Source organism: Polypterus senegalus, chromosome 6 (genome assembly GCF_016835505.1).
Source record: "Polypterus senegalus isolate Bchr_013 chromosome 6, ASM1683550v1, whole genome shotgun sequence".
Classification (NCBI taxonomy): domain Eukaryota; kingdom Metazoa; phylum Chordata; class Cladistia; order Polypteriformes; family Polypteridae; genus Polypterus; species Polypterus senegalus.
This window is the reverse complement of record NC_053159.1, coordinates 3469299-3483126: the sequence shown is the minus strand read 5'-3', so window position 1 is coordinate 3483126 and position 13828 is coordinate 3469299. Positions and strand designations below refer to the sequence as shown.

Here is a 13828-nt window from a genome sequence, read left to right as displayed (position 1 = left end):
TAAATCAGCCATTCGACAGCAGAAACCCTTACTCAGATAAACCGATCATTGGCTATTAATGTGTCCAGTGTGAAATGAGTTGATCTGTTGATGCCATATTGAAGCTAAATGCAGTTGCTCACCATAGTATAAGCACAGATTGTAGATGGCAGCTCAGTGCAGACGTGATTAAGTATGGTGTTCAAAGCCATGTGCCTAAGAAACTGGGTGCACCCCCCAACAGAAGCTGTAAGAGTCAGTCAGCGTCCAACCCGCTATATCCTAAAATGAGTACCCGGGTCTGCTAAAGGCATTCTCAGCCAAAACAGGGGCGCAAGGCAGGAACAAGCCCTGGGCATGGCGCCAGCCCACCGCAGGGCAAACACACCCCTACAAACTAGAGACAATTTAGGATCGCCAATGCACCTAACCTGCATGTCTCTGGACTGTGGGAGGAAACCCCATGCGGACAGGGGGAGAACATGCAACCTCCAAGCAGGGTGGAGCAGGGAAGCGAACCCAGGTCTCCTTACTGCGAGGCAGCAGCGCTACCACTGTGCCACCGTGCTGCCCCAAGCTGTAAAAGTGCATGAAAGAAAATAAAGCAGATCATAACTTTCATATTTGAAATATGCAAATGGATGTTTTGTTAACCTGCACAACTTTACGTGAGTTCATCCATCTTAAATCGGTAAGTGTCTGTGTGTCCATCCCACTTACTATGTCTCTGTAATTCTAACAGATGGTGCGTCTGTTATACTGCATTTTGCTAGTTAATGTCACTGTCTCTATAAAACACTGTTAAAGGATTGATTCACATGTGCATGCCAAGTTTGGCACACGGGCTTGTCCGCCTGCATTTAGAAACCACTAGGTTAGCAGTTTGAAGAATGAAGGGGACAACTGTCAAGTATAGGCATTGTGCTATTATTGTATATTTTGGAGGTGGGGTTGAGTCTTTACTGCCCTTATTTGGAGATGAGAAAAGACCGTATATAAGGCTTGGACTGCTGCCAAACCCATTGAAGCTAACGGCCGGATGATATTGTCATTCGTCCCGAAATCCTTTCAGTTTAGTGACGAAAATGGCAGACTCTAACCATCAAGATCCGACCATGGTAGTGTCTGCTATAAGTTCCCTTTCGTCTGTTATACTGCGTAAAACCGTCATTAAAGAACGCCAAGGTATAATTCGCTTATGTGATTTTTGTTGTACCGCCGTAATCCCTATGGGAGGGATATCGCCTTTTAATATCATATCTCTGTATTATCGGTTACTTAAAATGCTGCAATTTAAAAGAACTTATTCCGACAAGGGAGCTTTTGCTTCTAAATGAAACAGCATCACAAATCTGAGCACTGCTTTTACAGATCCCATACCAAATGACATATAACAGAGACGTAGGCATTGCATGGTGTACTGCAAAGGTCAACGTGATGTTTTACCCTTTCTTGGAAGGGTAGTGCAGCTAGTGTTACATAAATAGAACTTTGTTTGTCTGCAGAGGGATGTTTGGCAATGAGAGCCTAAGTTTAAAATTGAGCAGCTCTGTTTGTAGTGTGCTAACGTTTGAACATTATATTCATTATATTTAGTTGTAACATGCTTTGCATTACCCTGTCCAGACTGCAAAATAATCCATAACTGGATATTATGAATATTCTGTGCTTATAGACATTATTGGGCCTAAAGAAATTATCAAGTCTGAGTGACTTTTTTTTACTTGTTTGACTAGATTGCACGAAGTATGTCAGACATTTGTCTTGGTGCACCTCTATTACTTATCCCAGTTTCCTTATTGATATCCTTAGATCCGTTAAATTCCAGAGTATATTCCCATCTCCACAAAAAAAATTTCCCTGAATAGGAATCTTAATAGTGAAAAAAACATTTTATTGTTAAAATGGCAGTACAGTATGTATTGAAATTATGTAAAAGAGGATAATCGTGGATCTCAGTCACTTGTGAAAAAGAGTATTTGGAATCTACATACATACATTCACATATTTGCTTAATCCAACTAAGGATCAAGGTGGGCCAGAGACTGTAATGGCAGTGCAGGTCACCAGTCGACTGCACGGACCACACACAGGTCAGATTTAGAGTCCTGAATTGATCTAACCGTACAGGGCTTTGAGAAATTCTACTTGAAAAAAAATAACATTCCAGACTGCTTGCATTGGTTTCTCATCCCTAGCCTCTGAAGTATACGTATTATGGGCTTACTGTGTGGGGGGTAGAAAAGATAAAAGTAGGTACAAAAAAAATCTAAATTAGCATAAGCCATTCATATCATAAGAAATGTAAAGATTTACTTCATGAGGTGACGTAGAAGTACATAATAAACGAGAGTAGTTCCATCAAATATTTGGAAATATTAAAATGTCTGCTTCAGTGTAAATGTTTAAAGTTCCAATGTTCCAAACATTGCCAATTGTAATAGGAAAAAAATCAAAAATAACACATTTGTAATTGCTGACCTTGAAACAGTCGTAAACAGTACCAAAAATGCTTATGTTTGAAATTTATTTTTTAACCTTCTAGGAGTGGCTTGTAGAGGGCTAGGACCACTGGTAAAGACTTGATCATATTCCCTAACCGTATCTGCATCTTAAAAATAGCATAAAACGCCACTCCACATTCCTATATTACTCTGACTCCTCGTTTCCCATTAGGCAGTGAACCCCTGGGTTCAGTTGATATAGCATGCACAACTTCACGTCGTTCTGATGATTTTTGCTGAAGATGCTTCTTGGTTTACCCTATTGTAAAGGTGTCATTTCCTGCACAAAATATGGTCCATAATGGCCTAAAATTAGGGGGTTTGGGGTCCAGAGTGCCAAATATAAGGAGGAACACCAAAAAGCTTGAACTCCTGCACAGCTAGACATCAGAAGAGTACTGGATCGGTATATCCAATGTGGGGTTTTCTCAGATTGGTGAGTCAGGAGGTGCCACACCATAAAATTGAGTGCGTTCAGAAGGAATCCTTTTTAGAAGATTGGAGCAATCTGGATGAGAACAGGCCATTCAATCCAACAAAGCTTGCCAGTCCTCTCCACTTATTTCTTCCAAAATAACATCAAGTCGAGTTTTGAAAGTCCCTAAAGTCGTCCTGTCCACCACAGTCCTTGGTCACGCATTTGAACATGACTTGACTTAATTTACTATTTAGACAACTGGGCTTTATTCTGAACTAGCTGAATACCCAGTGGCTTCGCTCATTGAGTGCAAGGGGAAAAAAATAAAATGCAATATTTATAAAATAAGTTTAATTACCAATTTTATAAAAACTGCTAACAGTTTATCTGAAAATGGACCTAAAACAATAAAAGGGTTAAAACACGTGTTTTGATAAATCTTTTATAAACAATTGACACGTACTTATAACATCACAGATACATACACATTTATTAAAATATCAAAGTTTTCTTAAATACTTTAAATACCAAATAGGTGTTTACTACTTTTCAATATCAGTAAAATAACTCTCACACAAATAACAGTTCGTAAAGATGATTTAAAAATTGGCATCCACAAACGAAGTGATTAGTTCTCGGTACCTACTTCGTTTTCATGTAAAATGCAAGCACTAGTCACGCATAGGTGTTTGCTTCTTTTCAATATCGGTAAAATAACTGTCACACAAATAATATACAATTTGTAATGCCCTGTTCCCGGTCATACGCACATAGTGTATTATAATATGTTCTGTGGTCATACATAATTTCCTTTTCAAACGCAAAAGGAATTTTATATATTTAGATTGTGAGTGAAGCTCAGTAACCCAAAGCAGTGCATGATCATGTTAAATCACTGTATGTAGCCACATATTTCTTTATTATAGATTTACCTTTTATTTTTGTTTGTTCGTGAAGGGTTTTTAAAATTCTAAGCTTTCTTAAACATTATGGCACTCTGGTGGTTGTCAGTGACCGTAGTCAAAACTGGCATGGTTGATTGGTTGGCACATTTTTGGATTCCATACTAAGACTAAAGGCACTCCACAAAAGCTCTCTTCACTGTGTTGAACCTGACCTGGCTGCATTCTAAAACAGGAGGATATGTAGCTCAACTATACATATTGACTACAGCTCTGCATTTAATTCCATCATGTCTAACCAGCTGATCCAAAAGCTCTATGCAGTAGGACTTGCTCTGTCCATATGCAACTGGTTACTGGATTTTCTCACCAACCGCCCCCAGTCTGTCAGGATGGGCAAACGCACATCCTCCACCCTTACCCTGAGCACTGGTGTGCCGCAAGGATGTGTACCAAGTCCCCTTCTCTATGCACTCTTCACCCATGACTGTCAACCCATCCACTAATCAAACATTATTGTTAAATCAGAGGATGATACGACTGTCATTGGGCTTGTAACAGAGAACAATGAAGCTGCATATAGTGAAGAGGGTCAGAATCTATCTGACAGCATGGTGCAACACCAACAACCTGGTCTTAAATACCAAAAAGACCAAGGAAGTTATTCTAGACTTTAGGACCACTAAAAAGACCAATCACTGTCCGATAACAAGCAATGCAGATGCTGTGGAGGGAGTTTCTAGCTTTGTTTCTACGAGTCGACCTCTCAGAGGACCTGTCCTGGGCTGACAACAACTTGGCTATAATAGGCAAAGCACAACAACGCCTTGATTTTCTCAGGAAGCTAAGGAGAGCTGACCTCCCCCAGTAGCTGCTGGTTAATTTCTATAGATGCACTACAGTACAGAGAGCATCTTAACTAACTGCATGATGGCCTGCAGGTACAACAGCTACACCAAGGCTGCTAAAGAAGCCCTGCAGTGGGTCGTTAAAACAGTAGAGGCCATTATTGGGACTGAATTGCCATCACTTGAACTCTCGTATAAGACTCGCTGTGTGAGAAGGGCCAAAAACATTTTTAAGGATAAAACTCATCATGGAAATTCTTTGTTTGAGCTCCTCTTGTCCGGCAGACGCTTTAGGTCAATCCGCGGACACACAAACTAAAAATGAGCGCCATAAACTTTCTGAACTCTGAATCTCCTCAGTCTGAGATCATTTTTAATTGAACATGTGCAATAAGGAATATTGGTAATGTGCAATATACTAATGTATTACAATATAGAATATGGAATGTACTGTTCATTATCAGGTGCAATAACAATTTATGCTGCTCTACTTTGAGCAATAATAATTTGTTCTGGTTACTTGATCACTTAACACTGTATATAACACATATTTGGAATTATTTCTTTAAATGCACCTTGGGGCTGTCACAAAAAGTAATTTCATTGCGTTACACAATGACAATAAAGTACTTGAACTTAACAGTGAATCAATAATTGTATAATGACTCAAACGCATGATGTTAAACTGATGAAACTACTGGTAGCATAACTGAATTAATTTGGGCCAGTTTGCCATTAATTTCAAGTGAAAATTTTGTTTTGATTCAGGCAGCAACATAAAACAGCACACACATACATCAAATTTTATTTTATGTATCTATGTATGTATTTTTAATACAAACAAAATTCAATAATACTTGGTTAAAATTTGTCTTGTTCACAACTTTTATTATAGTTGGTATAAAACTAATTCCATTAGCACTCCTGCCATGTGAATGCATCGGCCTGGGTTTGAATCCTGTTTGTATTAGTGATCTTCCGGGTGGTACTCTCATATCCCCAGTAACGTGCAGGGCAAGATAACTGACAATTCCCAGTTGGACCCCGTGTGCATGAGTGCTTTCAAGTTTTCATTAACCGACCAGCTTATTTTGTTTTTCATACTGTTTACTGTTGATGTAATTGCGGGTGCTCTGTCGTGGGTTTGCGCAGGTGCCATGCTGATGGAGGTAAAGATAAGTGAGGTGCCCAAACTCTGCCCGGTTTTCATATTATGTTGGTTTCATTTTGCCACCATCTGGTAAGCAGCTGAATTTTGTTTTTGTTGGTAAAGCTGGCTGTCAGTTTTGTGTGTGTGCTGATGTTAGAGAGCGTGTCTGAAGATATGTAGAGCATCAGCCTTAAAGATGTACAGCTACCACCTGAAGCATCCAGTGTTACTTAGGAGTGTATTCAGTTAAGGTGGTCTGGAAACAGTGTCAGCTTTAATGGGAAATACTGTGAGCGGTAATGTTTGTCAAAACCATCATTGCATTTACTTTGTGTGAACTTTTGTAATTAATATAACATGGCTATGTATGTTGTTTAGGAGCTTAAAAGAATGTGAAATTATTTTGCGTTCCAGTAGATGTGAACTTGCATAGTCCAATGCAATGTGAAACAGGCGGTTTCTTTTCCACTGGATAAAGACTGGAAAACCTGAAAATGCCGTTTGACTCCTTTATTAATTATGGTCATACCTCAGATGAGCATTCCACCTGGAGACCAGAGCTAATTTGAGGCTGAGGACCACAATCTTTCTCTGGAAACGTGATTTACTTCCCCTACGGAGGCCTCCAGGTATATTAATTTGAAGACAGAATTGTGCCAGTTGTTCCATTCAGCATACAATCTGGAGGAGTGCAGGAATTTGTCAGAATTGTAGTCGGAGGGGAGTGGGGGGTGGGAGGGTTTAATGATAAAGTGGAGAGAGAGAGAGAGAAACTGGAAAGTTCCAGCAGGAGAAGAGCGTAAGGTATCACGGGAAATGGAAAGTTTATGACCAGATACAAAAAAAAATGGATGTCTTGCTAGTGGGAGGTATCCGTGCATTAAGAATAATATAAATCTTGAACACCCCTTACAAAATGTCTGGGAAGAGTGTAATAAAGAAATAATAATGGTATGTTAGGCACAGGCCCAGGTTTTGAAGAAATTCACTTTCATAGATCCTGTTGGTAACATACATTCTAAAAGCCACTTAATCCAGCTCTGGGTCTCGCGGCCATTGCCAGGTGCCAGTCTATCTCAAGACCCACTAACAAACCCACAAAGGTCTAATTTTATAGCGGCCAAATAATCTAAGCTGCATGCCTTTGGGCATGTGTGAAGAAACATGGAGCACCTAGAGGGAAAATCCATACAAACTCTGGGAAGCATGCTTGTGTGCTGGGGGGTGTTAAACTTGTGACAGTGGATTTATGAGACTGCGGTGCTGCATAAAAGCTGGGAGCTGAATGACCAAGAGTGCTCGGCTGATCTCACCGGGCAGTCCCTGTTCACCCGAGCATGGGAGTCCTTTTATTGTAGCAGTGAAGGAACTGCTTCTGAGGGCCTTAATAATCCACAAGTTGCAGCTTGCAGGTTCGCCTCTGGTCTCCAGCAGTTACCACAGTGCAAATGACCGGACTGGTAAGGATTTGTGCTTCCAAAATTAAAATACAGATAACATCATTTATTAGAGGAACGAACATTTCTTTTTCCATGCTATTTTTGCATTTGTCAGTGTAGTAAAAATGATCTTTGTATTCTCTTACCTGTGTTTTATGGGATCAGACTGTGTTGTAACAGTATTCATTTTGCAGTTATTGTTATTTGAAAGTGCATTCTGTCAAAGCTGGCGCCTTCCCAACAGTACCAGACTCCACAGCCAACACCCTTTGCAGTTTAATCAGTTTGCCTTAAATCAGTGTGGCACTTTGGATTTATTGCTTCTCACCCTTCTACAGCACATACTTTATTTGGAAAAGCCGATTAGGTGGGATCATTAGGTTTCATGTGTGCTGAAGATTTTCAGCTTACTGGTTGTTGTTTATTAATTTATTTTTTTGACAGATTGTATTACAGTGTGGATTTTAACAGAATATTAGGTACCACAGCCTTTAAATTTTATTAAATCTCACAATCCGAGAAATAAATTGTACACAAAAATGCATTTTAATTAGGGGTTCATTTAAAATCTAAAGGAGTTTTTCACAAGAATAAATATGGGTGGAAATAAACTGGACTTCTCATTTCACTTGCACACCCTTAAGGTATTTCCTTCTATTTAGAACTGTATCTATCTATCTATCTATCTCTCTCTCTCTCTCTCTCTCTCTCTCTCTCTCTCTCTCTCTCTCTCGATAGAGAGATATAGATAGAGAGATATAGATAGAGAGATACTTTATTAATCCCTAGGGGAAATTCACAGTTTGAATATCATTTTTTTTTCTCCATATTTCAGTTATCTTTCTTAACCTACTTATTTCATTATGGCATCGTTGAGGGGCTTGAAGTATTCCTGGGCAGTGTATACCAGTTGATCACAGGGTATACTTTTAGACCTACACATATACCCTACACATATAGGCCTGTTCAAGACTGTGTGGTGCAGAAGGCAGTCGTGTAGCATCGGGCAAAAGGCAAGAATCCACTTTGAATGAGTTACCCGTCCACTGTGCTCCCACTCACTCATACTTGGGCTAATGTGGAATTGTCAGTCCACCTTGCTGCATGTGTCTTTGGGGATGTTGTGTTCCAAGAATACCATAAAGTTACCATGCTTGAAACGGAGAGTGCCTCAAATAATATCAACAAAATATTACAAGAAGGGTTCATCTTGTGTATTAACTTAGACAGCATAGAGTTGTTTTTATTGCTTAGTTGTTATGATTGTTCTCTAGGAATTATGCAACTAGAAAATAGGAGCTCACACGCAGTGTTTTTACTCATCTGCTTCGTCTTAGGAATTGTGTGGTTTGTTTTGTGTTTCTTTTTTTTTTTTTTTAATTTTTTAATAAAAGTTTAGTGGTGTAATTGCTGACATAGTTGGGGGGCAGTGGGTGATATGGACATGAACAGCATCTTACCTCCATATATATATATTTTTAAACTTGTGTATGTGTGGGTGTTCATTGTATACTGTATATATCTATGTATGTATCTGAGTATCAATATTCATCCCACACCGAGAGAAAGTGTTTATATATACTATGTATCTGCATATGTATGTGTGTGTGTGTGTATGCATATGTATGTGTAAATATGTATGTATATATAATTATCCCCTAGTTATCATAATTCAAATAATAATCGAAGTTTACAGAATACTAATGATTGATCGTTCTAACTCCCAGCTAAATTTGTGAAGGAGCATGTTTGATGTTTGACCAAATAAAGATCAAGGCAGGATAGAGAGAGGTGGCAGTGACACTGGTCATGTAAATTAGTGTACAGAAGATGGAAATGGAACATTTTAAGGGAATCAAACATTTTTGCCTCAAAAAAAAAAAAAATTCCCATCTTAAGGAGCAGTTAGCAGTAAAGGCTGGTGTGAATATCTTAATAACAATGTGACATTTTTCCCCGGTGGTAATAGAATTTTATAGTTCTAAATAACTTCTTATTATTCTATATCACTTAAGTAGTGTTTGTTTTAACTCTGTGCTCAATTTTTTATTTAACTTTAACAAGAAAAAAAACACAAAGCACACTAAGAGTAAGTGATAACAGACCCCTCCTGGTCCACCAGCTCCCTACCAAATGCACAGTAGACCTGCCACTTGTCCGTATTGTAGTCTGGTGATCCATTGATCTACACCACCAAAAGTGCAAGTAAGAGCAGATTTCCCAAAGTTTATATAGAGAGACACAGTCAGGAGATTTCCAGGGAGAGGCCTTAGATTAATTTTTGCAGTAATGGTACCGAGACAGAATAACCTCTGCTGGATAAAAGGTGGTGTGTGGTTGTTTGTTTTACTTTATAACATTTAGACAAGACTAGATTAGATTATACTTTATTTGACCCGAAAAGGAAATTACTCTTACTGAAGTGTCCAAAAAATATATAATTAAAACCGAACAGCAGCCCCCTCAAACGTTCAAATTTCTGCTTTGAGTAATGGAAAGCTGCTGCTGTCAATAACAGGCTTGTAGGTGGCAGTAAGATAAGGTCAGTCCTGCTTAGATTGTGCCACAGCTTTCATTTAAAATTATTAATAATTGGATAGAACAGGTCAAGCTTGGTGGAACTTGGCTAATAGACACTTGATTCCCTGTTTGAAGTCACTAGCATTCAGAATGACTCACTATTATAATATTGATACAGATTGAATCGTTTAAGATATGTGTTGTGTTTTTCATAAAGGCTTAAGTGCAACAAGATTGCTTTTGAAGTGTACTGGTGTGATATTTAGCTAAGTGGCAGTTTGCCTGTGTGTGTGTTTTTGCAATATAGTTTTTTTTTTTGTTTTTTTTTTGTTAACCTTTTGACAGAAATATAACTAACTAATGCCATTAATATTTTCACAGCACTGGCTTGACAATACCAAGAGCATTAAGAAGCAAGTCAAAAGTAAGTACAGGTCTACTCTTGATGCATTTAAAATAAAAAAATAAAAAAGTGCTTTCAGTAGTGATCCTTGTGTGTATGTGGTCATGCAGGACACAATTATCTGAATAAATATGCAGTATTTGTTTCAAATTTGGTCTTCCAAAATTTTATGTTTGACTACTGTAAGTTAGCTAGAGCTTAGTTGAAAATTGGGACATTTCATATTAAACTTGGATTTGGGGACAAATGAAATGCCATCTCCATTGACAGCTAATTTAGTTTGGCTCAGACAATGCCTATAAACTGTTACTGGGCTGCAGAAGTCCTGCAATGAGAGAGAGAATCTTCCTATATTGGATTTGATATATAATAACAAAGAAACACTATAAATATGTAAGGACAGAGCATTGTTAGAAAGATAAACCATTTTCACTGAAGTGATCCATTGTAGCTGAATCTCAAAGGCAATGAAAGAAAGTTTGTGAGCCCATCAAATTCATTTAGCTCAATATGTGTTAGCTGTCCTTTGGTCAAATTAATAAAAAAAAATATTAATAATCGTCATTCGCTTCCAGTGCAAAATGGCAAACTAGGACAAAATGTGATTGGTCTGTTAATGGTGATTTTTTTTTTCTTCCCTAAAACAATGAGTGTCTTCAGTTTTCTCATTTTTTTAAAGTTGGTTTTCTTTCTTTACAAATTATCCTCTAATATCCTTTAATCAAATTTTTAAGAATCACGACTTGTTCAGAATTAAGTTTAGTATGTAAATATAAGATGTATCCTTTTCTCTTATTGTGCCTTATAGTTGGACCACCATATTGCCTTCATCTTCGTGTGAAGTTCTATTCATCGGAGCCCAATAACCTGCATGAAGAGTTAACACGGTAGGCTTTTTTTAAATTTCTATTACCTGTGCATATGGAATCATAAGTGAAAACAACTGGAGCAATTTTATGTTTTGGGGACGGTGCTATTTCTGTTATAGTCCAGTGATTTGATTTTTTTTAATTTCCCAACCTTCCATTTTCTTTTGGATCTTAGTTTTCAAGTATTTTTTACCCTACAGAATTGTTTTTGAAGTCACCTGAAAATTGCAATTCATTATCTTGCCATTAAAATTGTATCAAATGCTTATATAGCGCATCTAGGGTTTTCCTCCAAATGCTGCATTACCCTTCCACATCCCTAACCACAAGTTTGTTCTGTTTGGTGATTCTCAATTGCTTGTGTGTATAAGTGACCCCATGATGAACTGTTGCCCCAGACAGCTTCTGTTGCTCACAGTGCTACTGGAATATTCTGCAGCTGTCTATGACGGTCATTTGGATCAGATAAGTATTATCTGCATTATTTTTACACTAATTTTATATATGTATTTTTTTTTTAGATATTTATTTGTGCTGCAGCTGAAACAAGATATTCTAAGTGGAAAGTATGTCATAAGTATACTTTTTTAGTCCTAATTGTTGTCCAGTAACTTGTCTGTTTTTAATATGTGAATATTAAAGTGAATTTTGTAAAGACTGAGTTTACCTTTAAACTAATATAGTATATATTTAAATACTACAGTCATAGTACAGTTCTTTACATCAGCGTTGTATTTACTTCTCCATAATTTGAATTTCATTGCCTGGCAAGGTGTGCATGAGCACGGTCTGTGATAATCTGTCAGATAATCTTAATCTATTAGTTTCTGATTTGTACTTTAATTTTTAGTTTCCAGGCCCCTGCAACTGGGTACTGGAAAAGTACATGTGCTATGATGTAGTAGTCAGACTGCTGAGGAGAAAAGAGATCTGACAAACGAAAGGGTCTCGTGGAGAAAGACAGTAAAAGAGACAGAGAATCAAGACCTACTCCCATGGAAGTAATTGCACGAAAACTGCACTTTTAGAGGAATACTATATATAAATGTCTATAATATCTTTAAGTGCACAGCTTTATTCTAATATTAAACTGAGGAGTTCAAAAAGTTTAACTTTTCAACAGATCACTAATATAAAATTGTATTGGAATTAACTAGATTAATTTTGGTAGTTTTAATTTTAAGTGCGAGTCTTAACTTTATTGGTCAATTTATTTGTACTGCTGGATACCACTAGAGAGTCATGCACATGCGGAGTGGTGGCTCTGAGGCTAAGGATCTGTGCTGGTATCCTGAAGGTTGCCATTTCGAATCCCCGTCACTGCCAAAAGAGATCCTACTCTGCTGGGCCCTTGAGCAAGACCCTTAACCTGTAATTGCTCAGGGGTGCTCTACAATGGCTGATCCTGTGCTCTTACCCCAAGGGGTATGCGAAAACTAACAAATTCCGAATACAAGAAATCGTATAAGGAGAAATAAAGAACAAAAACTAAAAAAAAAAGTTGAATAGGAGAGTGTCGATTTGGCCATCACCAGGGTGGTGAGCTTCAAAATGTATCTATTTATTTATTTATTTATTTGCCTGGCTGTTAGTTTTCCCACTAATACCCAACTGTGACGACAGATCCATCAAAATGCCAAATTTTCCAGTCTTCTTTCCATGACCCCATTTGATTTTAGTGGCTTGTTTTAGCCTCCTCACAAACTATATAATCAAAGAAATCCTGGATTTGAAAACTGAGCATGGCCATCCTTCATTTTGTCTCTGTTTTAGAGTCCTTTTTGGGTTTACATAAACATAGCTTGGGGGTGCTGATGACTAGGGAATATGGCATTAAGTCATTCACTCTTTTTAAACAAGTAGGGCTCAAAAGAAAAAGTTTACATCTTGAAGTATTTTGTAAATTGTACACACTCAAGACAAAGTAAATGCAATAGCAGACAAGAGTCACACGGATTTGAAGGTCTGCATTAACTGCTGCTAACAAGACTTTGTTATAGACCTGAAGTTCAAAGATGCTTTCAAAATCGAGTGTTCTCCTACTAAACCGTTCCTGTTTTGCTATTAAAAACATTAAAATGTCAGCTGTTTGTTATATTTGTTGCTGTTTGAGAAAGATATGAATAGCCTTTTGTCATAGAATTTATTTTTTGCAATATATATCCAAAACTTAAGCTAAAATAAAAATACAAGTGAAACTAAATTGATTTTGATAATAAATGTGAATATAGAAATGTAAAAAAAAGAGAAAAATCTTGGTTTATTAAGTTGACAGATAAAAAGGTGACTCCATTAAAGAGGTTTAATGAAATAAAATAGCATTACTTGTACACCTATGTATAAATAATGAAAACTTGCACAGTTGCTTAATTATAAGCAGGAACAACAATATTTTCAGATTGTGGGTTGTTTCTGAGAATAATTTTGTTGGTAAAACTTGTGCAGTTTGTTTTAAACATATTAACACTGTCGTTCTGTAATACGATAGAAGGCCAAAATGCTATAGAGAATTCTTTGCGGAATTATTAAAGTGTAATAATTAGTGCAGTAGCAATGGAAGAAGACTTGGTGAAGACCAGAGGCAGTGTATTTGGTGTATCAGAAATGTAAAATGCCTAACTTCTTACAGATCAGGCGTTGCTTATCGCTAATGGACTGATTTTCTTTATTTGTACTGATGACACAGGTTGGAGTGCCTCGTCGATACAGCCGTACAGCTGGCTGCCTTCTCCTTACAAGGTATGCTGCTCACGTATTTGTATGAGAAGTGTGCGTATGTATCATTTTTTTTCCATT

General features: G+C 37.5%; 1 protein-coding gene across 2 annotated transcripts in view; it reads left to right on the top strand.

Annotated features, from left to right (window-relative positions):
* epb41l5 (erythrocyte membrane protein band 4.1 like 5) overlaps window positions 1–13828 on the top strand; it is a 114291-nt gene that overhangs the window by 30074 nt on the left and 70389 nt on the right. For both annotated transcript variants that reach the window (XM_039755285.1, XM_039755284.1), the window contains exons 4-7: window positions 10142–10184; window positions 10972–11050; window positions 11554–11598; window positions 13719–13771. In XM_039755285.1, the coding sequence (XP_039611219.1) occupies window positions 10142–10184; window positions 10972–11050; window positions 11554–11598; window positions 13719–13771 (220 nt within the window). The remainder of the gene's footprint in view (window positions 1–10141; window positions 10185–10971; window positions 11051–11553; window positions 11599–13718; window positions 13772–13828) is intronic.